At 40.2% G+C, this 26,669-nt stretch overlaps 1 protein-coding gene across 1 annotated transcript in view; it reads right to left on the bottom strand.

The window, feature by feature from the left end:
- Positions 1-26,669, bottom strand: part of ADAMTSL1 (ADAMTS like 1) — a gene marked incomplete at both ends in the record, with an annotated part of 454,988 nt that overhangs the window by 327,009 nt on the left and 101,310 nt on the right. The window contains one exon of the mRNA XM_084278732.1: positions 11,512-11,631. Within this exon, the coding sequence (XP_084134858.1) occupies positions 11,512-11,631 (120 nt within the window). The remainder of the gene's footprint in view (positions 1-11,511; positions 11,632-26,669) is intronic.

The raw sequence follows: 26,669 nt of genomic DNA, 5'->3' as shown, positions 1-26,669 counted from the left end.
AATAAAATCAACAAAAGAGCTAAGAACAATTAAGAGTCTATATTTGTATTACATATTTCAAAGAAGCATGTGTAGCTAAGCAGCAATGCAGGAAAGGCTCACATTTCTTATTGAGCTCTTTTTTTAATGATCCATTAATATAACAAGACACATATTTACTATTGATGATACTGAGATGTTCCATGGGCCTATGCATATTCATGATTAAGATATATCTTTATCTATACCATTTGGTCACTGATTCTGGAGTCCCTGCTTTATATTTATTTGGCATTTCTACATGTAATAGGTGTTAGCATTTCTACCAGACAATACAGAACCAGTGATTCCTTTGAGTCCTATTGCAACTCTCCTAAAATACTAATATACTGTAGTTTTCAGTTTGTAGCTGCTAATGAACACAGAACGATAGCCTTTGAGACTGATTAAATTCACGATGCAGTCTTGTGATTTTAAGCAACGTAGAACTAGACAACCAAGTGTGTGCTATTCCTGCCTACACTTTCATACCTGTTCCTATTGGACCTTTTGTGGAGAGCAAAGTCATGTTGACAAGACTGTCTTGGACACTATTGTTTACATTCCAAAACTATTGTATTTGAATAGCATATAATCTTGAGGGCATGCCTGCCATCCAGGGGGACCTTGACAGAAATTCACCAACAGGAGAAATTCACCAACAGGAACATCTTCCCCCAGAAGGCATAACCCTGCAGGGTGCAATCTGGAGGCAGCGAGTCCAGGAAGCAGCTCTGGGGGAATGGTCCTGGCAGGCAGTGAGCTGAGCAGGGACTACCCATGTCGCTGGGCAGCAGTGAGGGACAGTATTGCCTGGAGATGTCAGCACAAGACGAAAGGAAGGAATTGTCCCCTCTACACTGTGTTCATCAGACCACACCCTGAATGCATGAAAGACATCCAAAAACTGTCTGGAGGGGAGAGGAAGCCAAGACAGTGGGGCAGGAATTCTTATCCTGTGAGGAGAGGCAGCAGGACGAGGGCTGGTTCAGCCAGGAGGAGGGATGACTTCAGAGGCCCTCAACAGCATCCCTGGTACCAACAGGACCGGATGGGGGAGAGAGATGCAGCTGGGCTCTTCACAGTAGTGCATGGAGGGAAAGTGAGAAGCTATGGCATAAGGTGAACAACAGGGTCACTCTGCAGAAAAGGAGAAGCCTTTCCCCATGAAGACCACCCAGCAATGGAGCCAGGGACTGTGGAAGTTGAGATGTCTTCTGCCTGTGGAGTTTCACGCCCTGAGTAAAGCACCAACCCCCTGGCTAAGTATGCTTTGGGCAGGGGCTGAGACTAATGACCTCCCCACATCCCTGCCAGCCTGTGCAAGTACATGGGTCTGTGATTCTTGTTGAGAACAAACAGTAATTAGACTTGCTTTGGCTTGGTTTATAATACCTGGTCCCTCTCTATCTTCCCTAAGGTACCTGTCCACTTCACTCATGCAGCAGGCAGAATTTGTCTTGATGTGTGTGCCTCCCCCAGATCCTCACGTGCTCACCTGGTTTTTTTGGTAGTATAAGACTCACTGTCTCTTTCTGCTTAATCATCGATGCCTTTCCGTTAATCCATTCATCAGTTCAATCAATTTATGCCTTATTATTTTCTGTTGCAAAGAAAATTGCCTGTTTCCTACACCTTCCCCATCTCTTTTTTCTATTTCTTGTGACTACCCAAATTCCTAATACCCGTATATCATCTCAAAGAGTGAGAAAAACACAGAAAAAGAGAGACCTGAACATGAGGTCCACTACTAATATATAATTAATCATATCTACACCACCGAGTAAATACAAATTGAGCAACTATGAACTATCATAAAGTGAATTTTACACTCATGAAACAGTCTACAAAGAACTAACTACCCATTTTGCCCTCTGCTATAAATTGTGCAAAGTCAGAGCACTGTGCTAAAGTTTTCTTCTATTCAGTATGCCAAGGTTGATACAAAGGGTATTGTAGAAAATAATTGTGCTAACATTATTTTTCATAGTTTCTTATGGACATTTAAGCACACAGAGATACTGAGCAACTAAATGACAGATATATCTGCATATGATAATAGCGGGAATTTCCAATAGTATGTTAAAATGTGGATTTGGTTACATACAACACCAAACAAGTACATGTGTACAATTAAAACTGGTTTTTGGACCAAAAAAAAGAAATTAATGTCTGCATAAGTCAGTGAAGACATATTCCTGTATATTAAATTAGGGTTTTTTTGTTAATCAATTTAAAATTCGGCTCTGTTTTCTGAAGTTCAAAAAAACCCTGCTATGAACTAAACTCAGCAGACTATCAGTTCAGAAACAAGAGGACAGAACAAATGCCTATCAAACAGACAGTATTTTCTCTTTCAAATTCTTCTTTCTCTCTCTCTCTCAATTTCTCCTTTTCACGCAATTTCATTAAAGCAGACCATTAATTCATCCTCTTGGATTTTGAAACCATAAAAATCAAATGGTTTTGCATTAACTACTAAAAAATCACACACTGTTACTGATAATACTACATCTAAGTTCTATTTCAGAAATCAGGCTTCCAACAAACCCACCACAAGCTTAAGACAGAGACATAGAATAGACTGATTTTTTTTTTTTTTTTTTTTTTCTGGTGAAGAAGGGGAAGGGGAATGGAGAAAGAAAAAGCCCACTGAGCTCCTTCTGGAATAAATCACTATCACATTTTCTTCTCTGTAGGTTACAACCAAAGAGAGAAAAAATCATAGATAGATATTCTAAACTCTGTGGCTCCAACTTACTATATAGCAACCACTGTATGTTCCAAATAGGCACAGAGTATCCAATATACTGTACACATCCTTAGGCACATTTCTGAAGTTTCAAAAATAATCTATATGATTGCTTTAAATTTGTATACAGAAGAGCACTTCATCAAGATTAATGTTAAAAGGTGAAAAAATCCTTCCACACCCATTTTATCTTGATTCCAGTTAAATCATAGAGAACTGAAGGCAAAATACTGTGATGAAGTAACACGACTGATCAGGAATGCATATACAGGTATAAAAGTCACACTTTATCTTTCTTGCAACACAAAAATGCAAGAGAACTTTTTCCATCTCCAGGATGGAATGAAAAGTAAAAGTTCTCATTGTGTGGAAGAATACCGCTAGAATTTTAAGTGGCAAGTCAAGGAACTGGCTCTAAGTACTTCAATGACACTAAACTCATCTTTTCCTCCCTGTAAATTCTTAGTAAAATTCTTGGTCCACGTCTTAGTCCAGAAACTGCACAAGAGGCAAGGTTTACAGCATCTGAAAGATTAATTCAGTACACAGGGAGTGGTCAGTGGATCTATTTCTGTGTTCCATTACAGCACAGGGAAAACTCACCTCCGTGTTAAAAAAAGTCTCTCTTAAGGGCAGCCTTGTGTAGATCCAGGCCTGGAGGTTGGTGGCCCTGCCTGTGGCAGGGGGGGTTGGAGCTCTATGATCCTTGGGGTCCCTTCCAACCCAGACCATTCTATGATTCTATGATTCTATGAAGGGTGAGTACTACACTGAAAAATGAATTCCCCGAGGGAAAAAATTCCTTCTTGCCCAAACCTCACTATCTTCTGGCTTTGGTGCAGGTTCATTCCTATCTTCATCATAAATAGGAATGATAATAAATACACAGCATAGGCCATTCACATTCAAAAAAGACTGTTGCTTTTTGCTTGCTATTCCACTTGAGGAAGATGTAAGAATCAATATTGTTGCTAGTGAAGAAGATCAGGTATGAATGACACAGAGCCCAAGCCTACATGGAACAGAAACTCAAATAGTAGTCTCTCTGTAGAATGATAAAATAATAGTCTTTGGATAAGACCTTCTAGACTTAAAAGGTTGTACAAGAAGATGCAAAAATTCAATAAATTAATTTTGAAACCACACTCCAACAGATTCTGTGTAATAGAAAAAGTATTATAGCGGATTGTCATTTCAAGGCCAGATATTATGTACTCTATATCATGTACCAGAATTTTTCTGCTAAACCCGCTGCTTAGACTCTACAATTAATCTTTTGCTGCTTGCTTTCCCTAATGTCTGCAAAAAAATCTGGTATGATCAGACTGACAAACATCCAGTTATAAGGCGTAATGGAGTACAGCCAACATGTTTGGATACAGGCCTGCACTACTAATCTGAAAGCTACAAGTAAGGAAGAAAAGTCATGGTAAGCATAAAACTGAAGCTGACTTAAATGTAATCTTCAAATAAGGACTTAATAAGACAATTATGGAATGTTAATTAAAAATGCCAACAGATTAAACACATTCATCAAGATTTAACAATTCAGTATGTGGCAACTGATTATTGAAACCACATTGTGTTTAATGGTACTGCAATTAAGGATGAGCAATTTGGGATTTATTCTGATTCTGTGGTTACCCATTCATAGCTTTTCAAGTCATTACCGTTCTAAATCTAGACACTAGGAAGACAGTAAATGCTACAAATCTTCTGCAAGTAGTCACTTGATTCTGACCATGTACGGGCCTTAGACAGGTCTACAAACTCACTTGCTGATTTCTGCATCTGAACGTGGATATGAGTTTTCTCTTTAGGTATGCCTGTATAAACTCACTTCTAAAAGTTCTAAAAACTTCTTCTTCAATACCATCACTCTAAGCTTTATGACAACCACGAGATGAGGATCACATTAACATGCTATAAAAAAACCCCAGCAAAAATAAAGGAAAGAGACCTAGGAAAAGGGAAACAGACTTTCTTGCACTATATTGTATAAAACTATATACTCATCCTCCACTACTTTTTGCTGATACTGAAATCAGCAGTGTCCTACTTAGCACAGTTCAGTGCAGGAGTTTCCAAAACATTTCATCAGTGTCCTAGACCAGAGGAAACTTAATAAACTGTGCCAGGATATGATGGCACGCATGACAGCTAGGAACTATGCATGCATACAGACTTACTTTTAGGTCAGAAAACTAAATTTAGACTCTCGACCCTGCCAGTGATTTTTCAGTAGTGTAATTTTTCTAGGAATAATGCCCGGGCATAATTTAGTGTGACCCAAAAAGGAAAGAGTTTAAACATTTCTAACATTCTCTAATCCCTCCAATGTGCTACCTCTCCCTTAGATAGTCAAAGCATCCTAGGCTGGATTCTCTAGCCATCATCCTCAGGAGGCAGCCTGGGCCCTTGTAAACAGGGAATGGAAAAAAAATAATCCCCATTTCATTTGTAGTGCTGCTGAGAGGCATTGGCCAAGGGTGGAGGACTGCAGTTTACTGTAAGAGAAGCTGTTAACTGCAAGAGGCAGTGTTGATCCTAGTCTCTATGTCTATATTCAGTGTGGCTATGAAAGCTCTTCCAGGTCCAAATGGGAAGGAGGAGAAGTGTTCTTGAAAAGCCTGTGGTCCTAAAGCATCACAGGCCATAGTTCAGGGGTCTCTCTGTAACTACTGGAAAAGCAAAATGGCATAAGCTGTGAGTTGTTCCTCTAGTCTGTTTCAGACAACACAGTAGTGAGCATTTGCTAAAATGTCTACATTACTTCAGACTTTGGAGACTCATGTTGAAATCACAGCATCAAGATAAGCCTATGTGCATTATACAAGGCATGTGTGTGTGTGTCTGTGATATGCAGTTAGCTATATATGGCATGTATGTATTATATATAGACATAAAGAAAGAAAACTAACAGAAATGCAAAGACAGAAATATGAAAGCCTGAGGAATAGCAAATTTCCAAGCAGCTAAAGCTATGCAAGGATATTTTTTTACCAGTGTGTTACTATTCATTAAATAGAAAATCAGCAAATTTTCCCTAAAAGTAGAAAATGAAATTCTTAGTCATGGATGTAATCCAAGTTCAACAAAAAGGAGCATTTTGCTTCACAAAGTCTGTATGAGCTACTCATTTCATTACCGCTATTTTTTAAAAGATTATAGGTCTTTTCACTCATGCTTTGCGTTCTGTAGAACAATCCAAGGTGAAATGCATGACCTCTGGTTTGGAATACCTCAGGTCAGTATCCTGTCTTCCTTCCTAGAGACTTTTTATATTATTCTTTCATCTACTTGTTGCTTAATTGTTATATAATTTTGCCAATTATATAAAAAGATGAAATACTCATTTTTATGAAGTAAAACCTTATGAAATGTTACATTGTTTGCTTTGAAAAATTAGATCTATACATATTTTTAATCTAATAACTTTTTTTGCTACTTTCCTTCTTGAACTATTTACACTACGGCTGCAATTTAAAATTTCCAAGGACCTTTATTTAAATGCACAGATGCAAGAGGTGAACAGATAAAGATTATCCCCATATGGTACAAGTGGAAAGTAAGCTACTAGTTATTTGAATTAAGTTCATGAAGAATGGAAACAAGGAAAAATGTGTTTCCAGTACTTTTGTGAAGCAAACAGAAACACTACTTGAACTGATGGTTAACTAAGGAAACCTTCAGTTATAGGGAAAAGGTATCTGGACCAGATATGAATAAATAAACTCTGCAGACCTAACAATGTTGTGCTTAATTTTTCATTTTCCTATTGTAGGCAAGACTAATGGCTCTCTTTCTAAAAACAGCCTCCTTTCCTCCTGCATGAACTCCAGCACTGGATGGACAGCACAGGAACCTCCAGCACAAGAAAGTTTTTGGCAGCTGTGACACCTAGATTCTAAGCTTTGGAATGAATTTCTTTTTTTTGTTTTGGGGGTTTTGGGGTTTTTTTTGTTTTGTTTTGCTTGCTTGTTTCCCTAAGAAGTAATGTCTTGATTTGCTTTGTAACAGAAAGAGAAAAATATAGGAATGTGTAGGGATCCAAAGCATTCTATTTTTAAAGGGATCTATGTAGTATCATAAAGAGGTAATCAAAAAATAGACAAGCAAGCATTAACAATAATCAGTTGTGAGAAGAGTAACACAAAAAATGTTACTCATTACAATCAGAACAGTTTATCAGCTGGTGGTCAAGTGTCTTTTCTGAACTAGTGAAACAGCTGAGCCATGTTATAAATGCAGTCAAGTTTCCCTTTTCACTGCAAAGACTGAAAAGGCTGCTCTTATATATGAGATTCTCCACTGCAATGGTGTTTAACTTGTGGCCCAGGGGCATCCAGCTGTACTAAGAAACTCAGTGGTAATGGCATGGAAGTGAGCTTCACAAGCCATGTTCTGCCATGCCATGTAGCTGCTACAGGTGGCCTGTGAGAAGTCTGCACCCTAGTTGTTTCTCACTGCTTTCCCCACTACCCCAGACGAAGGCCCAGTTTGATCTGGATCTCTCTGTGGGAATTATTTTCCATAGAACTCCTTAAAAACTCCTGGTCTCTGAATGTAAGAAGAAATTCAGGCAGCTCTGCTTCACACCTCAAAATACTGAGGTCAATATCGTGGTTTTGCCAGGACAGATTCTTGATTTTCAAGTAATTAAGTTGGCAGCAACATACATAGGACTGGCTTAACTTGCACCAGGGAGATCTATTCTCTACAAAGAGCAAATACAAGGTAAGGCTAGTCAAAAAACAGACGTTTTGATCATAACAGCATTTTTCTTTATCTATCATGTCAGCAGTTGTATCAGACAGGCCCTGAAATTCTGGCAGTCTGGTGGTTTCCCATCCACAAGAAACTCAAACCTGGATTCTGCAGCACTATTTTATAACTATCCAAAAATACATGATATTTAGCTGAGAAGCCTGGAAATTCCTTTGTCGATGTGTCGAGCAACATCTACTTTTACACATCAAATAATTCAAAGTATAAAGGTGAAATAACAAGAATGGCTCCAAAAATACCATAAATAAAATATTCATTATATTTAAATTCTGAAAATCCCCTCCATCTGAAATACACTGTAAAATCAGAATCAACTGTTACAGAGGAAAGAAACAAAGTTTAGATACTCCTCTTGAATTTTCTTCATTGTGTATAGGGTTTGCTTTTATTCTTACTTCATAACGTTGTAGAGAAATTCTAGTTGATAACTTTATCTCAGAAACAGACCTCAGTATAAAAAACTGGATTCTTATCTAAGACTTTAAAGCATTAGAGAATCCCTAAATGGTATTATCCCTGACTTTCAGGAATGCATAAACAGGAACTTTGAGAAAATTGGCAGGGGGGTTGGACCCGATGATCTCTTGAGGTCCCTTCCAACCCCTCTGATTCTGTGATTATAGGATTTTATGAATTTACAGGTTCATACCTCAGTAGCTTCCTTTGTGTAGTTCAAAAAATATAAATCTTCCTCTGCCTTCCAGTAACTTCCATGGAAAGGTAATGATAGTATACCTATACCAATAGACTTGGGATTTAGTGCTTATATTGAAATGGAAACTCTAAGACCTAATAGCTATAAAATTAAGAGGCTAAATCACATTAATTTTCAAGGATGAAAATAGAATTGCAAGATAAGGAAAGCATGTCTATGAGTCACTGCAATGACCAAGATAAAGCCTACAGATGTTAGAAACAAGGCAATCACTATGGTATGGTAAAAGAGGTGACATACTACTCTATATTCTTCATTGGACATTAAGTATTGCAAATTAAGGTGACATACTTTCCAACACACAAGCTTGCAAACAATTGCTTAAAACTGCATTGCAAACAGGTTGTGTATTTCTTCATTGAGTATATTTGCTGTAGTAACTGGCTGCAAAAGAACAAAAGCTCTTTTGAGCTCTCTAGTTTTGCTGGGAATTGCAAATTTTTATAGCACCATTGCTAACTGTTCTAAGGCACAGGCCCAGAAAAACTATACACATCTGCACACTGACTCTGGCCATTCTCTCATAGGAAACCTATCTCATGCCTCTGGAAATGCATCTCTTCTCCCAAATGGTTATGGAGATGTTGTCTTTCAACATCAGAAATGAAACAACCTTTTTTGGATATATACAGTTACCCACAGAAATAGTCACACACAGTCTTTTTTTCAAGAGTGAACATAAATTCTTCAGACAATAACTTCTAAATCTGGATCACCAGAGTGAATTTTCCCTGAAACCATCACTTCTGGTCACATCATCACCAGGGGGAAATGCCAATATTAAAAGATTTTTATAAATTATTATTAAGGCACTAGCTGCATAGCTTTCATGGAGACTCTGCTCACACTGTTTTTGAAAAGTAGCAAACAGACAAGCTTTCACTATTTTAGCCACAGTGATAAAAGAGGTTGTTTTCTCCATATCTCATTTGTTAGAAAAACATTTTTGCAGTATATTTTATCATTAGATACACCACGATCACAGTGGAAATTTCATGGGGGAGGAAAGGATTGGTCCTGTGAATAAAGAAGGATTGGTCCTGCAATACAGTTTCTGCTTTCTGTTCTGGGAAACTCCTTATCTCCGCCTCTGCAACAGGTATGGTAGCACTTGTAGCATTATTTTTGTAATATATATGTTAGCAATCACATACTCTGTTCTTGTAGGTGCCTTACCTGTTATCTTCAGCTTGATACACAAGGATGCTGAGCACTTATGATTGTACCTCAGGTCAATAGTTCCCCTCTGAACCTACTGTTATGTCACGTGAGGTGAATTAAAATAAAACGGATCCTTGTGTCTCACTCGGTTATGAAAAGATGTTTTTCATCTTAACATCTGTGAGCCTTTGAGTCGACACCCATAAAACAGGAGCAATATCCTGCCTGTTCGATGGAAGTTTTGCACAATAAATTTGCTAGTATTTAAGGAACAGAAATTTAGAATAAGCCTTTCTAGAAATTAATGCTTGTCTGCATAGCACAGTAAAAAAGTCATGAGACCACACATAAATTTAAAATGTTTCAGGCAAGGTGCAGAAAAGTTACTTCAAACTCTTCCACACTACCTGTTCCCTACTGAATCAGTCATGCAGAGAAAACAGTATGCGTTTCTGTAGTTGAAGATGGCATCACAAAGAGCTTAGGTTGGAATAAAAGTTCATTAAGTCATATCTTAAATTAAGAGAACAGTCATATTTTCTTTGCAATCTTTCAGTGTAGCTGTGTTTTCATAGGCAAATAGCTGCAAGAAAGAAGACCACAAGAATGACACAGCATCCTGCTGATATAATAATTAAAAAAGAAAACTACCTTAATGTCAAACTGATTAATAACTTGTGAAGAGCTTTCTGCTTGAGTGAATACAACCACTATGCACTTATAAACAGGCATAAGACCAGCACAACTCAAAAATGAACACATCGGTTCACAGGTACTGACAGAACAGTAATAAAATGCTGCTGTACCATAGAGAATAAATGGTTTTAATGAATAATAATTTCAGCTATACCTCCTCAATGAGTGGACGGGGTAGCAGAAGAGCAGAACCCTCTGTTCAATTAATCTTTATTGTTCTGGCAGCAAAGTGGTTGCTTGATAAAACACTGAACTTCCATAAAATTACCCACAGTGGCAGAACAGTGTTGGTTCTGACTGATCTGAAATCTCTTCCATTAGTTATAAAGTGCTAAGGATAAACTCTCTGAAAGGAGATAGAATAGCATAAACACAGCAGATTGTTTAAAGTCTTCACTCCTTTTGTTAACTGGATCCCTTCACCTGAGCAACTAGACTTATCCAAACACATCCACCCCATCCTTCCAAAGTCCTAAATCTACATGCTCCCACAAGTGATAATTGGCTTGCATTCACTCATGCAATAATGGCAACTAGAGGCATTGTCCTCTGAGAAGATTAGAAAAAGCTGATTAAAAAGGTGGTAAGCATGGTCATGCCGACACTAAATTATTCTAGAATCCCTCTAACTGTATTTTCCTGTCCTACAGAGTCTTTATTTTGAACTTTAATCACTGAAATGCATCACAATACAGGGTAATATTAGAAGCTAATGCCCCACTACTTCTGCTAAAGCACAATGTGTTGGACACCATTCAAGGGCTAATGTATCAGCCCTTGAAAATATCAGGCCTATAAATTTATTGCAGTTTAAAATCAGCAGGTTTCCTTTATTTCATATTAAAGAATGATTAAGAATGACTCTTTATTTCCTGTCATTAAATCCTTCAGACCTGGAACAAATGTCTTTCCAGGCATACATAGAAGGGAATGAAAATATAATTTTCATAAAGTTGTTTTCCCCATTTGTTACATTCTTTGGTGCATTTTATTATCTTTTTTTGAAGCATTATTTTTTTACATTACCTGTGAATTTAACTTTACTCACCCATGTTTAATAAAAATTGCATGTGCAAATCGAACAGTAGTAGCAAATAGACTGCCAGAATTGTCAGAGAGAAACATTTTCATTAGAAAGCAAAAGACCATTCTGTGCTTTTGAAGAAGTCTGTCCTTAAAATAATGAAATATCATATGCATTTGACAGATATTTCTTTACATAGAATTTCCAATGCTTTTAGGATGACATTTTTACATAGCACATATAATTGTTTAAGTTTCCATAAACTAATGAAGTGGGATGAAAGACAACACAAAAAAAAACCCTGTTTTTCTGCAAGAATTTCTGAAAAAATATTTTAGAAAAATAGCTGATTCCTACCGGATCTTCTGTTTTGTGGTTATTCAGCAAATCAGATAGGAAATCATCATGCAGACTTTCTCTCCGAATCAATGTAAATTCACGCAGGAAAACTGCTCCTTGATTTTGGTCTCCGAAAACCTAGAAGGGAAACAGGGCATTAGGAAAAGCTAACTTTTAATAATCTTTTTGATACCATCATAATATCAAGATAAATCAGACTGGACGATTAAAATGTCTGTTAATAATAGTCTGCCCTCCATTACCAAACTCATTCTTACCAGTTCAGCGTTGCCATTAATGAACACAGACATTTGAAGAAATTCAGGCAATTAATGCATAACTGTCATTTATATCAGATTCAGTTGCAAAATAAGTTTCTACTGTGTTACTTAGCTGTAAGGAAGTGAATAGTTAAAAACATCTTTTATGAAAAGAATTACTATTTCCAGTAGAATTTTACTTTTTGGAACTGATCTTGCTTGTCCATCATTTTGACTGCTCTACCAAAATAAGTTAAAGCCTTGAACTTCTGAGGGCCAGAAAAAACTTACATATATTTGGCTATTCACAGGCACTCAAAATCATTTAAAATAACATCATACATACTGTTTTCAAGTTTAGGAACATATATAAGGTACCTGAACATGAGACTGTTTCCTCAGTAAGCATCTAACCAGTACTTCTGTGGTACCGATTATCCTAGGTAGTATTATGGCATTGTTATAGCTTTTTGAAATAATTAAAACGTATCTACATCATTCTTCAAAAGGATGCTCCCACATCCTTTTTGGTTTGGTTTTCCAAGCCAAATAGTGACTTTTTTCTTTTTCAGTTATAAAGTAAATTTTGGATGATTGAAACTGGTGAAATATCAGTGAGGGGGTTTTACATATTATCGGCACATGTTGATTTTCTTACAAAGAAAGTCCGTGTTCTTCTGCTTTTATTATGACTATTTCTTTTATTCATTCTTCTGCATAGCCACATGCCATAGTTATCCTGGCTCTATTTATCCTAGCTGAGATGTTCAAAGAAAAATAAGGGCCTGGGAGTACCATGAACATGATGTGTAGTGTCCAGGGGGAGGATGAAATATAGATTTGCCTTGCCACTCCCTACAAGTGAGTTGGTATTGCTGCTTGGGAGGAGACAGTCATTCCTGCCAGCTGGGAAGTGAGATCAGAGCTGCTGCAAAGCTAGTGCAGCTATAATGGGGTCACACTAGAAGGAGATGAGCTAATAAAATTAAAGTGGGTTATGGGAAATATCTTAATATTAAGTGGGTAATGGGAAGAAGTAAGAATCCCTGAATCCAAACTGTATGCTGATTAACATAGAAAACTTTTTCTTTGACATAAACCTCTTGTGCCTAGTAGTAAAATACAAGGCACCTAATTCTGTAGATTTTAAGTTTAAAAAAACAAAAGCAAAAAAACACCCACTTTCCATAAAAGGAACAGAGCTTTACAAGAGTGAGGTTTTAAAATTTATGCTTAGCTTCCCATCTTGTGGATAACATTGAGATACACCCACAGATATTACTCTTGTATTATTGAGTCATAGCAATCAAGAATCCTCAAGGATTTCAGAGGAAGAAATATGCTTGTTTCCAAAAGAAAAAAAGTCCTGCTACTGACACATATTCTTTTTGTAGTAAAAATTACAGACAAATCATTATCTTACAAATTAAAATGTCCTTGAAGTAATTAATATTTCTCAAAAATGTTTAATACCAAGTGGCAAAATATGTTAAACAGCAAGTTATTTCAAAAAAGAAAAGTTGTAGTTTTATTTTATTTTTCAGTAACAGTCTCTACTTGTGATTTAAGTACTTAGGATTAAATGTAATGAGCAAATATAAACTTATGATTAATTACGTTCTTACCATTTTATGCCTCCAATTTTAGATACCAAATGATAAGCTGTGAGAAAAAGTAACTTCCTCACCAATGAGTCACCTTACTGCATCACTTATTTTGCCTCTTACAAGTATATCCAGATTTTGTTAAATCTTTTCCTTGTAAGTGAAGTCAGCTTGGTGTTACTACAATTTCTAACTGGTTTTCAAAAAGAAAATGAACTGACTGAAGTACTGCTATATTCCTAAGTTATCAATAGTTCAAATTAAAACTTCATAAAGAATGCACCTGCAGTATCAATAATGTCAATAAAGTATTGCTAAACTTTAAAACGGTCTATGGAAAAGAGGGCTGAAGGTGGTGGGGACCTAGTGTCTGGAGTTTTGTGGGTGTCAGCAACATATTATACAGCAATGACTCTAATGTCTAGACTTTTGCAGATACTGGTAACATGTTTTGCTGCAGTGATATTGTGGAGTGTGTGTACCAGCACATTGTGAGCTTTCTAGAGGGACTATCTCTGAGAACAAGAAAACTCAAGGCTACAAGGGACCCAAGACCAGCCATGTGGCTCTGGCAAACAAGAGGAAGATAAGGGCTACAGTTCATGGCAAAACAGAGTGATGAAGATGAGTGGATGAAGTAATGACCATCAGGGTCCTTGAAGATGACCTAAAGACTATGGTGCACATGCAGGAAAGGGTGGAAACCTATGATAATGAGTTCTTGGAAAAGTAATGACTAAATTAATTGTTTATTAGAAAGGTCAGAATATGTGTGTTTAACCTGCACGTAAGCTGAGCAACCAACTCGTTTGAGAAGCATATTAGGAGGACCGATCCCCTGTGCACCCAGTCCTGCAATAAAGAATGCCTCCTTAATAGTCAACAAGGCTACTGAGTTTTGATTGCAGCTTTCACTGCATCATTCTTTACCATATTAATATTAGTGCTTTACAGCTCATAATTACATCAGAAGGCAGCAGCTGCCAGAGGCACTATTCAGGGAGAATAGGCAAACCAAGAGAGTAAAAACAATAAAACCACATTGGGAAACTGGGGGTGAAGGAACATGAGAAATGAAACTAATGAAAATAAAACCAAGAAACAGTAGTAAAGCATTTTTGTTTTGGGTTTTTTTTACTTAGCAAATCTGAATGATAAAGTCTTGAAAAAGGGAGAGAATTGAAAAAACATGTAGATATCTAAGATACCTTATTCTCCTCTTGATTTATATCATACACTTTTATGCTTTGATCAATAGTTCCTCCTGGCTTCCCTGTAATTTACATATCTGCTGACGAAACTTAGTCTTAGCGGAGTATGGCTAACCTTACTGAGAGAGACCGAATCTATTCATTTAAGATCAATGTCAGTAAATTTAATTAATATCAGGAAAGGCTGTTTTCCACTTTTCAAATTTTCTTTAAGTCTAGGTTACACATGTATCACAATTGCAATCTCTCAGTAAGCTTATTAATACAGCCACCACATCTCTCATCTGTGTTCTTACATTTATGATCAAATGAACTTAGAAAATAGCCTCAAAAAATAATGCAAGTGAACCCTTCTTAAGTCATGAGGAAACCATATGAACAAAGAATGGCCTGGCAGAGATCTGACCCTTCGTCAGCGATGATCGGCAGCAATAGGCAGCTTTTCAATACCTGGCAAAGAAGGTCAACGGTATAACACCAAAGTTTCTCAAAGTGAGGAAGCTATCTGGGTATTTAGATACTGGACTGACATTACAAAGGAGACTTTCATGAAATTGAGGTGATTTTTTTTTTCAGCAAATATCTAAGCACTAATGTCTTTCTCGGTTTTGCACAGTTCCTCTCTCTCTTAGATCAGCGTGAAAAATGAGTTCCATAAGAGCTAGTGGTGTGAGTCCATGAGGCAGAAATCTTTGCAGAATCAGTCAGGCAAATAAAGAATTAGAAAATAAAAACACCTACAAAAACCCAGTGGGTGGAAGGACACATCGCAGCCAACAGGTTTCTTGCACTTGAGTACTGTTCCACTGTGGAAGTACCTTCATTAACTTTGTTGTGACCAGCAGTAAACTACTAAGAATTCTTTGTTTGCAAGGTCTCATAGTGATACTTTGCTGAATTCAAGAGGCACAGAAATAACAACACAGGCCAGGAATCTCATGCAAATTGTCATGGTACCTTTGATAGGACCTTTCTCAACACAGATGCTCACTCACAAAGCAGAAATATCAAATGTGGTCTCAAATACTTCTAATTAACTATCTGGGCACATCCCAGGAGTAGTTTCAAGGTGACAGCTGCTAAGTTGTCGTGGTTTTACCCTGGCTGAGAGCCGAGATCCATGCAGCTGCCTGCTCCTTAAAGGAAAAGAGCAGGGGAAGAAGGGGAGGTGTCGGGGGGTGGGGGGGTTGATGTGAAAGGCAAGGGAAGGGAAAAGGAAGGGGCAAATAACAACCCCAAAACCAAGAAACTAAAAGGCTCGTGGGTTGGGATAAGGATAGTTTACTAAAATACTAGAAATATAAAATATAACAATGCTAACAGGACTTTAGAGCAAAAAATATATGAAGCTGTTGATACACAATGCAGTTTCTCACCGAACCCACAGCTCAGGCCGTGCCACCCAGAGCCGTCCCGGAACCCCACCATCCACCAAGAACCGTGTGTCCCGGAGCTGCCCCTGCTCCTCCTCCCATCAGCCCCCAGTTATACTGGGCAGGACGTAATTGGCATGGAATACTCTCTTTGGTCAGTTGGGTCACCTGTCCTGGCTTTACCCCTCCTTTCTCATGAATAGAGAAATACTAAGAGCTGAGAAAGTCCCTGACTGTCTGACAGCAACTAAAACCATCAGGGTGTTACCAGCACTGCTTTCATTTTAACTCTCAAACACAGCATTCCATCTGCTGCTACAAAAGAAGTTAACTCCATTCTGACTGTAACCAGGACATAAGTCTAAGCTCTTCTTATTTTGGATATTCAAAGCACAAAGAATACAGAAAATTATTACTAACATCAAGGAAGGGGGGAGGGGATATAGTGAGGCTTGCTAGAGTAGAGCAAGTAGCCTCTAGCTTTATACTAGATTCGAAGGATGAAGAGGGTGAAATTCAATGAGATAGAGAAGGGCTTGGGGATGTTGAAATTCTACAAGACTGTAGGAAAATACCTCTGAAGTGTCCCATAGGAACTTCTGGGGACTCCTCAGAGGAAGTAGTATTGCTGACCCCCTCTTCCTGAACCTTCAAATGTCCCTCTAGGAGGCAGTGGGGTAAACTTCAGATTCCTCCCAGAGGTTTGAGGGAAGGCTCCTCAAAAAAGGTAGTGAGTCAGAAAGCCCAGCTGAAGTGTCTTTACACGAACGCGCGCAGCATGGGTAATAACAGGAGGAACTGGAAACTCTGATGTCGCTGGAAAATTATGATCTAGTTGCAATCACGGAAACATGGTGGGATAATTCCCACAACTGGAATACCTTTGTAGAAGGGTATCACCTTTTTAGAAGGGATAGGCTAGGTAGAAAGGGTGGTGGAGTTGCCCTCTATGTTAAAAAGTGCATAGACTGTAAGGAGCTCACTCTGAGAAGTGGTCAGGAGCAGGTTGAGAGCCTGTGGGTCAGAATCAGGGATGGGGCTAATAAAGAACAGCTGGTGATAGGGGTCTACTTTAACCACCCGGATATCTGCTGGGAAAACCACACAGTGAGGTGCAAGAGATCCAGGAGACTCCTGGAGTCCATAGATGACAACTTTCTGGTTCAGGTTTGGGACAGACCGACCAGAGGTGATGCATTGCTGGACCTGGTGCTCACCAATGTGGGAGATCATTAAAGGTGTTAAGGTTGGAGACAGCCTGGGCTGCAGTGACCATGCCCTAGCTGAGTTTGTGATCTCAAGGAATGTGGGCCTGGCAAAGAGTGGGATCAGGACACTGAACTTTAGCAGAGCAAACTTTAGGCTGTTTAAGGACTTGTTGGCCAAGATCTCCTGGGAGGTGGTCCTTAGAGACAGAAATGTTGAGGAAAGTTGGCTACTCTTTAAGGATGCCTTTCTGAGAGCCCACAAGAAAGTGTGCAGGAGGGGCAGGAGACCAGCATAGCTAGGCACGGACCTGTTGGCCAAACTGAGGGAAAAGAGAAGCAAATACAAGCTCTGGAAACAAGGGTGTGTTGCCTGGAAAGAATACAGGGATGCTGTTGGGACTTGCAGAGACGGGATCAGGAAAGCCAAGGCGCAGATGGAACTGAACTTGGCAAGGGATGTTAAAAACAACAAGAAGGCATTTTACAGGTACATTGGCCAGAAGAGACAGGCCAAAGAGAGTGTACCCCCTTTGGTAAATGAGAAAGGTGAATTGGTTGCAACTGGTGTGGAGAAGGCTGAGGTACTTAATGAGTTCTTTGCCTTGGTCTTCTCTGGCAGCCAGGATTCTCATAATTCTCTAGTCCCAGAACCTTGCATCCCTGGACCTCTAGGTGGGAACCGGGGGAGTAAATCCCCCCCACTGTAAGGGCAGAGCAAGTTCAAGACCACCTCATGAGATTGAATGTCTACAAGTCTATGGGGCCAGATAAGAGGCATCCCAGGGTCCTGAAGGAGCTGGCTGATGTGGTTGCTGAGCCACTCTCCATCATATTTGAAAAGTCGTGGCTGCCAGGAGAGGTCCCTGGGGACTGGAAAAAGGGTCATGTCACTCCCATTTGTAAGAAAGGGAGCAAGGAAGACCCAGGGAATTACAGGCCGGTGAGCCTCACCTCTGTGCCTCGGAAGATCATGGAACAGATCCTCATGGATGACATACTGGAGTACATGAGGGATGAGCACGTGATCCAGGACAGCCAGCACGGCTTCATCAAGGGAAGGTCATGCCTCACCAATCTGGTGACCTTCTGTGATGGAGTGACAGCATCGGGGGATAAAGGGAAGGCAACTAGTGTCATTTATCTGGACTTGTGCATGGCCTTTGACACAGTCCCCCACCACATCCTTATCTCTAAATTGGAGAGATGTGGATTTGATGGGTGGACCATCCAGTGGATAAGAAACTAGTTCACAGAACATAGCCAAAGGGTGGTGGTCAATGGGTCTGCGTCCAGGTGGAGGCCGGTGACAAGCGGTGTCCCCCAGGGGTCTGTCTTGGGACCGGTGCTCTTTAACATCTTTATCAGTGACATCGATGATGGAGTTGAGTGAACCCTCAGCAAGTTTGCGGATGACACCAAGCTGAGTGGTGTGGTTGACACAACAGAAGGACAGGAAGCCAGCCAGAGGGATCTTGACAGGCTGGAAAGGTGGGCCCGGGTGAACCTAATGAGGTTCAACACTGGGAAGTGTAAAGTGTTGCACTTGGGCTGGAGGAATCCCAGACACAGATACAGCCTGGGAGAGGAGCTCCTGGGGAGTAGCCCTGCTGAGAAGGACCTGGGTGTCATGGTGGATGAGAAACTTAACATGAGCCAGCAGTGTGCTCTTGCAGCTCACAAGGCCAATGGTATCTTGGGCTCCATCAGAAGAGGGGTGGCCAGGAGGGACAGGGAGGTGATTGTCCCTCTCTACTCTGCCCTCGTGAGGCCCCATCTGGAGTACTGTGTCCAGATCTGGGGCCCCCAATACAAGAAAGATGTGGAGCTGTTGGAGAGGGTCCAGAGGAGGGCCACAAAGATGATTAGAAGGCTGGAGCACCTCCCCTATGAAGAGAGGCTGGGGGAGCTGGGCTTGTTCAGCCTGGAGAAGAGAAAGCTGTGGAGGGACCTCATTGCAGCCTTCCAGTACCTGAAGGGAACATACAAACAGGAAAGAAATCAACTTTTTATAAGGGTAGACAATGGCAGGGCAAGGGCAAATGGATTAAAACTAAAGGAAGGAAGGTTTAGATTAGGTATTAGTGGGAAGTTTTTTAGAGACAGAGTGGTGAGGTGCTGGAGCAGGCTGCCCAGAGAGGTGGTGGATGCCCCATCCCTGGAAGTGTTCAAGACCAGTTTGGATGGGGCCCTGGGTAACCTTGTGTAGATCCAGGCTGGAGGTTGGTGCTCCTGCCTGTGGCAGGGGGGTTGGAGCTCTATGATCCTTGGAGTCCCTTCCAACCCATGCCATTCTATGATTCTAGGATTCTATGATCAATACTTGAGATAAAAAATATGTACTGGACTATTTAAAATGCTGCTTCTGACAAAAATATTTTAAAACCCAGGTTCTTTAAACTTACTTTTTCAAGAGAGAGAGATCTAGAGTGTCTGAACAATAATAAGGCTTAATTTTCCTTATTAGTAGTATTCTTGGTCTTGCAGCTCTTGACAGAAACAAATCAGAACATGAAGCATATGACAGAAATTAAGGTATTAATACCAGAGAGGTAGAAATGACATTTATAGCAAGGGACGAGGAATGCAGGCCTTTAAAATGGCCAATTATTGTGCAACACCCTTTTTAGTCGAAACTCTAAACAGCCTATCAACTTGTGTGCATATTTCAAGTCTGAATTACTGTCAGTAAAAGCCAGCAACATCCCGCTTCATTGCCTGCATACTTCCAAGTCAAAGTGCCACACTTTCATACATGTGAAAAGGGTTTTAGTGCATCATTCAGTGCTGCAAGACACAGTCACGTAAGAAGGAAAGACATCCTAGAAGAGTCAGATTTGTATCTAAGCAGCTACTAAATTAACTGAATGAACCACCACTTCCTCAAGCAAGTGTTTATCAAGATCTCATACGTTGTTCTGAAATACGACATTGTCTTTAATTGTCTTTAATCTTTTAGGCAGCAATTTTCATCACAATCTCTCCTTCATTCTCCAAGATGGAATTAGGATGTGTAGAGAGAGGTACATGCCAAATACCATGTCCCACACTTAAAAGTGATTATAGCCTGGGTACGAGTCTGAATTCTGAAAGCTGTTTCTCTTTACCAAAGTCCAAGTAAGAAATGAGATTTTACAGATTTATTCAGAGATTCTACAGCCTGATTCTGCCACTGTTAATCATTCCAAACACTTATCATTCCTCCATGGAGAGACAGAAAGCTATGCACAATTTAAAACCTATTCTGCATGTTTTGTTCTGGGAATTTCTGAGGTATGAGCACACTATGCTTTTCATAAGAATATATGCAAAAGGAGATACAACACTATTTAATTAAAAGGCATCACTCTCTCTAAATTCTATGTTTCTGTAATACACATTAATACACAGGTCCTTCAGAAATATTCAAAGATTTCCCAAAAAATTTTCTAGGTCCCCATAGGGAAATATGCAGGCTAAGGTAATTAGAGAGGCTATGTCAAGGCATTTGTAATCGGGCTGATCATTTCACGCCTTCATCAATAACTCAGCTCCTGCTTTAAAGCAAAGACTAGAAGAATCCATATCTAATGTGAACTGAGGGATAAGCAAGACTCCAAACCAAAAGAATCTGATTTTTAGGCACAGGTAGTGATACTCCATCTTAAGACAGTCACATCTGGAGTGGTGTTACTATATAGAAAAAATGTAACCCGTGAGAAGGCAGATAGAAACTCAGGCAATTGTACACACAACTCTCATGCTGTTAGACCAAGTAGAAAGCTTATAAAAATATAGTCAGTCTTGAGATGCTGTCTGTGTTTTCTTCTTGCCTTCAGTTCTTTACTACCCTTCCAAGAAGTTCATCATCTCTACTGAATGTAGAAGAGACTGTTCGAGGTCTAACCTAACTGCTATCAACAGTATTTAAATATAATATATAAATTATATTTAATTTATATAATTATATACATTATAAGACAGAAACAAACAAGCAAAAAATTCTTTACCCCTTGGAAATATTTTTTTTCCTGAAACCTGAATATCAACAATACTGGTTTCTGATTCCAGTATTTCCAAACAGTGATTATATTATTGTTTCTGAATTAATAGCTTGTCTCTTAGGAAACTGGCTACTGTTTGTAGTGGTTTTATAGGTTTAGAATTTTTAAAGAGAGAAGGAGGTTCTTATTTGGCTACTCTGAAGGTACTCACAAAGTGCTTCAAAATACAAACCCAAATAGCAATTTATTTCCCAAGGGAATGTTTTATTCAACAGTGAAATGTTCCCACCAGAAATCTTTTTGCTTGTCTTGAAATATATTTAAGCTTTTTTTCTTTTCTCCCTGCCTTTCCACAGAGACTGAATTCATTATTATCTTAATGGTAATGCCCTGACTTCTTTTAAAGCTCTGTGAAGGAAATGTGCTAATTATTTTCAGTTCTTAAACAGCCACAATAGAAGAGTCTGGTTAATGTATTCATTGAAGGAATTATTTAAGCTCCATTTCAGGCTCTCATTATAAATGAACAAAAGAAACAAAAAGTGATTTGCACTCAAGAATTACAGCATGAAGTGTCCCTCAAACAAAACCACCAGCTACCAACATCTTGGACAGACATTAGCAATGATGGGGATAAATTTGTAAAGCATGCACACGCCTACACTTGACCTGCAGTGTACCAACAAGGGAGAAAGCCAATATGGCCCCATTAAATGGAGTGGCAAAAATGCAGAATGCACAAAACCACAGCAATTCTCCTGCTGCCAAGCAACTCTGGCCAAGAAAGAAGATTGGGGGTGGGGGGTGGGCTGAGGGGAATCGAGAAAGAACAAGAAAAAAAAAGAAAGGAAAAGGAAAAAAAAAAAAAAAAGAGCAGACTGCAGGGAAAAAAGGTGAAGAGACATAGAGCAAACAAACCAGTTATATAATTGCTTTTAAATGCTGCTGATTAGAACCTTTTTTCTTGCCATAGTTAAAACAAAATGCAGGGACACTAGAAAGCTTCATGAACAAGAACCGGAATTACATTTTAGATCATGAATCAGTTTCTCATTTACTGGGTGCATAACAGATATCTAGATGGGTATGACTTGTTTTCTCAATAAAGTTATTGCTTAAAAACACCCCACCAAACCCCCCACCAAAACACCCACTGTGGTTTGAGCAAGATTGTGTTTGAATTCAAGCTGGGTTTGCTTTACAGAACATGCCAAAGACATAATGCTGTCCAAAATACTTGGGAGCAGACACACAATGTGATATACAAAGCAAACTGAAAGAAACTACAGAACTATGAATATTATAGCGTCTGTAGAACTCATTTTCTACCACTTTCATTGCCTCACTTCATTGACCATCAACATCTAAGGAATGGTTCACACTACTGTAAGTTTTCAAAACATGAATTGGTTTCTAAAATTATCAGAATCAGTATGTGCCATGTGAGAAAGCAGAGCAAGTCACAGCTTCAGAAATCATTCTGCAAGTTTAAGTATGTTAATTTATCAATGCACCTTGTTACTGACCTGAAATATCCATTAACAGACAACATCCAGAACAAACAACGAACTGCACCATATTCCGTGAAGAAATAATTCTCTGAGATAAGAAAGATCAATTGTTTCCAAATGTCATCTCATCAGCAGTACCTGATTTCAAATTATTATTATTATTAACCTGAAATAACCAAGAAAACAAGACTTACTATTGCTTTGCAACATAATTACCTGTACTGGTGCCATCTTGCTTTATTGCATTTGGTATTTTTGTGCTTGTTAGAAAAAATGCTAATACTACAACTTTCCTATAGCAAGGAAAAAACAAATGTCAAATGTGCCTCCAGAAAAATAATTAAATGAGATGATAGAATTTAATATAGAGACCAAATAATTTACAGCTGTCTTTCATGGAATCCCATCACTCAGAGGTGTTTGTTTTTATTTCAGCTGAACTACAGAACCCACTTGACTGAGTTTTAAAAGAGGAAACTGGCAAGTTCTAGCAAATAACTTCATCGGTCTTCTGGGCAATCTGACTGCAATATTTTCCTCATGAAAATAAAGTCTTAAAATTATTACCTTCAAATTTCCTTTAGTACTTGAATCCTAGAATTTTGTGACTGTCCTGGTTTCAGCTGAGATAAAGCTATTTTTCTTTCTAATAGCCCATAGAGTGCTGTGGGTTTTATTTAGTATAAGAATAACCTTGATAACACACTGATGTTTTTAGTTGTTGCTAGGTAGTTGTGTCTACACTAAGACAAGGGTTTTCCAGCTTCTCACACCCTGCCAGGTGTACAAGAAGCTGGGAGAGCAGAGCCAGGGCAGCCAACCCAAACCAGCCAAAGGGACATGCCCTGCTACATGTCCACGCAGTTGACTGCTCGGAACCAGCACAGCCAGAGCTGTAGCGATAGATCGTGAACTGGAAGAGTGTTTGGAGTGATTGTCCTGCCAGGAGAACCCCCCGTGAAGCAGAGACACCCGTCAGTAAGCAGTAGCTCTCTCACGAGAGAGGCTGACATGGCATAGGCATTTCCAGGGCAACAGCAGCCCCAGCACCACACTTCACCTTGAAAAAGCCTTGGAGAGGGCAGCGAGGGGAGGTCAGAGTGTGCGCAGTGCTGACCCTGTAAGCTCGTGTGGACAGGCAGGTAAGTTCTGTCTCTCAACACCCGTGGAACTGCCTCACATACTGACAGTCTCTGAGACCACAGATTACCATAGCCTCCACCAGGCAGAGGGCTCGCCCCATTAAGAGTGGAGCAACCCAGACCAAGGGCCTGCCCAGGCATGTGGTCTCCAGCAGACAGAGGGCTTGCCCCATTGAGAGCATGGAGACCCAGACTGAGGGCCTGCCCAGGAGTGGGGCTGTGCAAGTCTCTGGCTGCAGGGAGTGCCTGAGCCTGCCTCTGCTGGTGGATGGTGGTGGCAATTCCACCTGTGTGAGGTGTGAGCAGGTGGAAGATCTACTTAGCATGGGGGCAGAGCTCAAAGAAGAGGTGGAGAGACTGAGGAGCATTAGGGACTGGTGGACTAGCTCCCTGGCATCCCAGAGGGAAGCATGCCAGGAAGACACCCCACAACTAATGATGGTCCCCCTGCACTATCCTGGTCAGCCAGAAGGGAGTGACCTGAACCCTGAGGAGGGCTGGAAGACAGTCCCAGCTTGCCATCGTAGGCACTCCCCCTGCCTGCCTACCCCGCTGCCGAATGTTTCCCTAAGCAATAAGTTTGGGGTCCTGAAAGTTGAGGAGGAGGTAAGTGAGGAGACAAATGCAGCCCCTCTGCCTCAGAGGAAGCGGGCGCCTAGAGTGAGGCGATCGATTGCACGCCTCGAGACTGCCTCTGCTAGGCAAGAGAGAAGGGTAGTTGTGGTAGGTGATTCCCTCCTCAGGGGGACGGAGGGCCCCATATGTAGACCTGACCCTACAGGCAGGGAGGTGTGCTGCCTCCCTGCAGCCCGGGTCAGAGACATCACCAGAAGGCTCCCAGGGCTGGTGAGATCCTCTGACTACTACCCATTATTGATAGTTCAAGCAGGCAGTGATGCAATCACAAAGTGTAGCCTGCAAGCTATCAAAAGGGAATTCTGGGACCTAGGGCACTTTGTTGAGGGAGGGGGAGCTCAAATAATATTTTCCTCTGTCCCTATTAGTGAGATGATGGGTTCAGAGCAGGTTAGAAGAACCCAGGAGTTGAACGAGTGGCTGAAAGGCTGGTGCTGGCATAGGAACTTTGGGTTTTTTGACCAAGCGATGATGTACTCAGCTCCTGGTATGATGACTGTTGACGGGGCTCACCTGTCCCCAAGGGGAAAGCGGATCCTTGCCCATCTCCCCTATGTGGAAAGGCTGAGTGAGCTGGGACTGGTCAGCCTGGAAAAAAGAAGACTAAAGGGGGACCTTATTAATGTTTATAAATATCTTAAGTATGGGATGCAGGGGGAATTGGCCAGCCCCTTTTCAGTCGTCTGTGGGGACAGGACAAGGGGCAATGGCTGCGAGTTGGAGCACAGGAAGTTCCACACCAACATGCAGAAGAACTTTTTCACAGTGAGGGTGACAGAGCCCTGGCACAGGCTGCCCAGGGAGGTGGTGGAGTCTCCATCTCTGGAGATATTCAAGACCCGTCTGGATGCCTATCTGTGCAATATGAGCTGGGGAGCTGCTTTGGCAGGGGGGTTGGACCTGATGATCTCTCGAGGTCCTTTCCAACCCCTGAGTCTATGATTCTGTGATAACATCATGCTCCAGATATAACTGGGGAAGCCAGCCAGGAGGTGGGATTTTTGCTCTGAAGCAGACTATTTATGTTTTTTCCTTTTGCATGTGGTGAGTAATTGGACTTGTGCAGCACCTGTATCATTGCTATTATTCTTATTGTTTTTATTATTATTATTGTTATAATGATTATTCTTTTACTTTGTTTTTCTATTAAACTGTCTTCATCTCAACCCAGCAGTGCTGGGTTTTTTTTCCCATTCTCCTCCCCTGCCCCCTTGGGGAGCAGGGGATGAGCGAGCATCCACATGGTGCTTAGTTACTGGATGAAGATAAACCACGACAGTGAGCCAGGACCAATGAACACCAAAGAGCTTCTAAGCAAAGGAATGAAACTATTAATTCTCCTTCTTTTTTACTGCTAAACCTTATTTTGTTACATAATAATGAACCGTGTAGAAAATTCACTGATCTGACACACGGATGTTGGCTCAAACCTGAGCTACATGGAGTTCAAGTACTGGTGGTAGAAAAGCCTTTTTATTTAATGCATATATATCATATTAATGCAGTATAGGGAAATGATCACAATATAATTCTTCACAAGGTGGGGTTCTTCATGCAAACCATAGCTTGTTCATTACAGTCATGTCATATTATTGGGCCCCTGATCATCCATCTGCTTTGTTAGGGACTAGAACTTCAGGAATGTCCTGGCAGATTGTTGATGAGTATCAAATCATACAGTATTTGCAGCCAGCTGGATACTTCAAATAGCCAACACAGACATTAGAAAACAGTAGTAACACTGTCTTTGTGTCCTGCAGTTCAGTCAGATAGGTTCTGGTTACCTTGTTTCTTTATCATAAAGGAATGCAAATTCTATTCCTTTTAGGTATGTTTTTTCTTACCTGGGTAGCTAAACTAACATTGTTCCCATCAATACAATGATTGGCTTGCTTTGTAGTCTGTGATCAGATTTGTAACCTTTTGTTACTGCATGCACAATGCTGAAACAGAAGTCAGAATTTTCTCATGCTTGTGAAATATTAAGACACCTGGTAAGAAAAGTATCAGAATGAGTAGCTGTATTGGGTCAGTCTGAGATGGAGTTAGTTTTCCCCACAGCAGCCCTCACAGTGCTATGCTGGGTACTGGCAGTAGCAAGGTGTTGATAACACACCATGTTTTGGTTGTTCTGAGCAGCGCTGGCACACATCAAGGCTGCCTCTCCAATATTTCTTCCCCTTCAGCAGTAGGCTGGGAGTGGACAAGACCTTAGGAGGGGACACAGCCAGGACAGCAGACCCCAACTGAC

Source organism: Gallinula chloropus (genome assembly GCF_964237585.1).
Source record: "Gallinula chloropus genome assembly, chromosome: Z".
Taxonomy (NCBI): Eukaryota; Metazoa; Chordata; class Aves; order Gruiformes; family Rallidae; genus Gallinula; species Gallinula chloropus.
The sequence above is the reverse complement of the archived record's forward strand: the minus strand, read 5'-3'. Positions and strand labels throughout refer to the sequence as shown.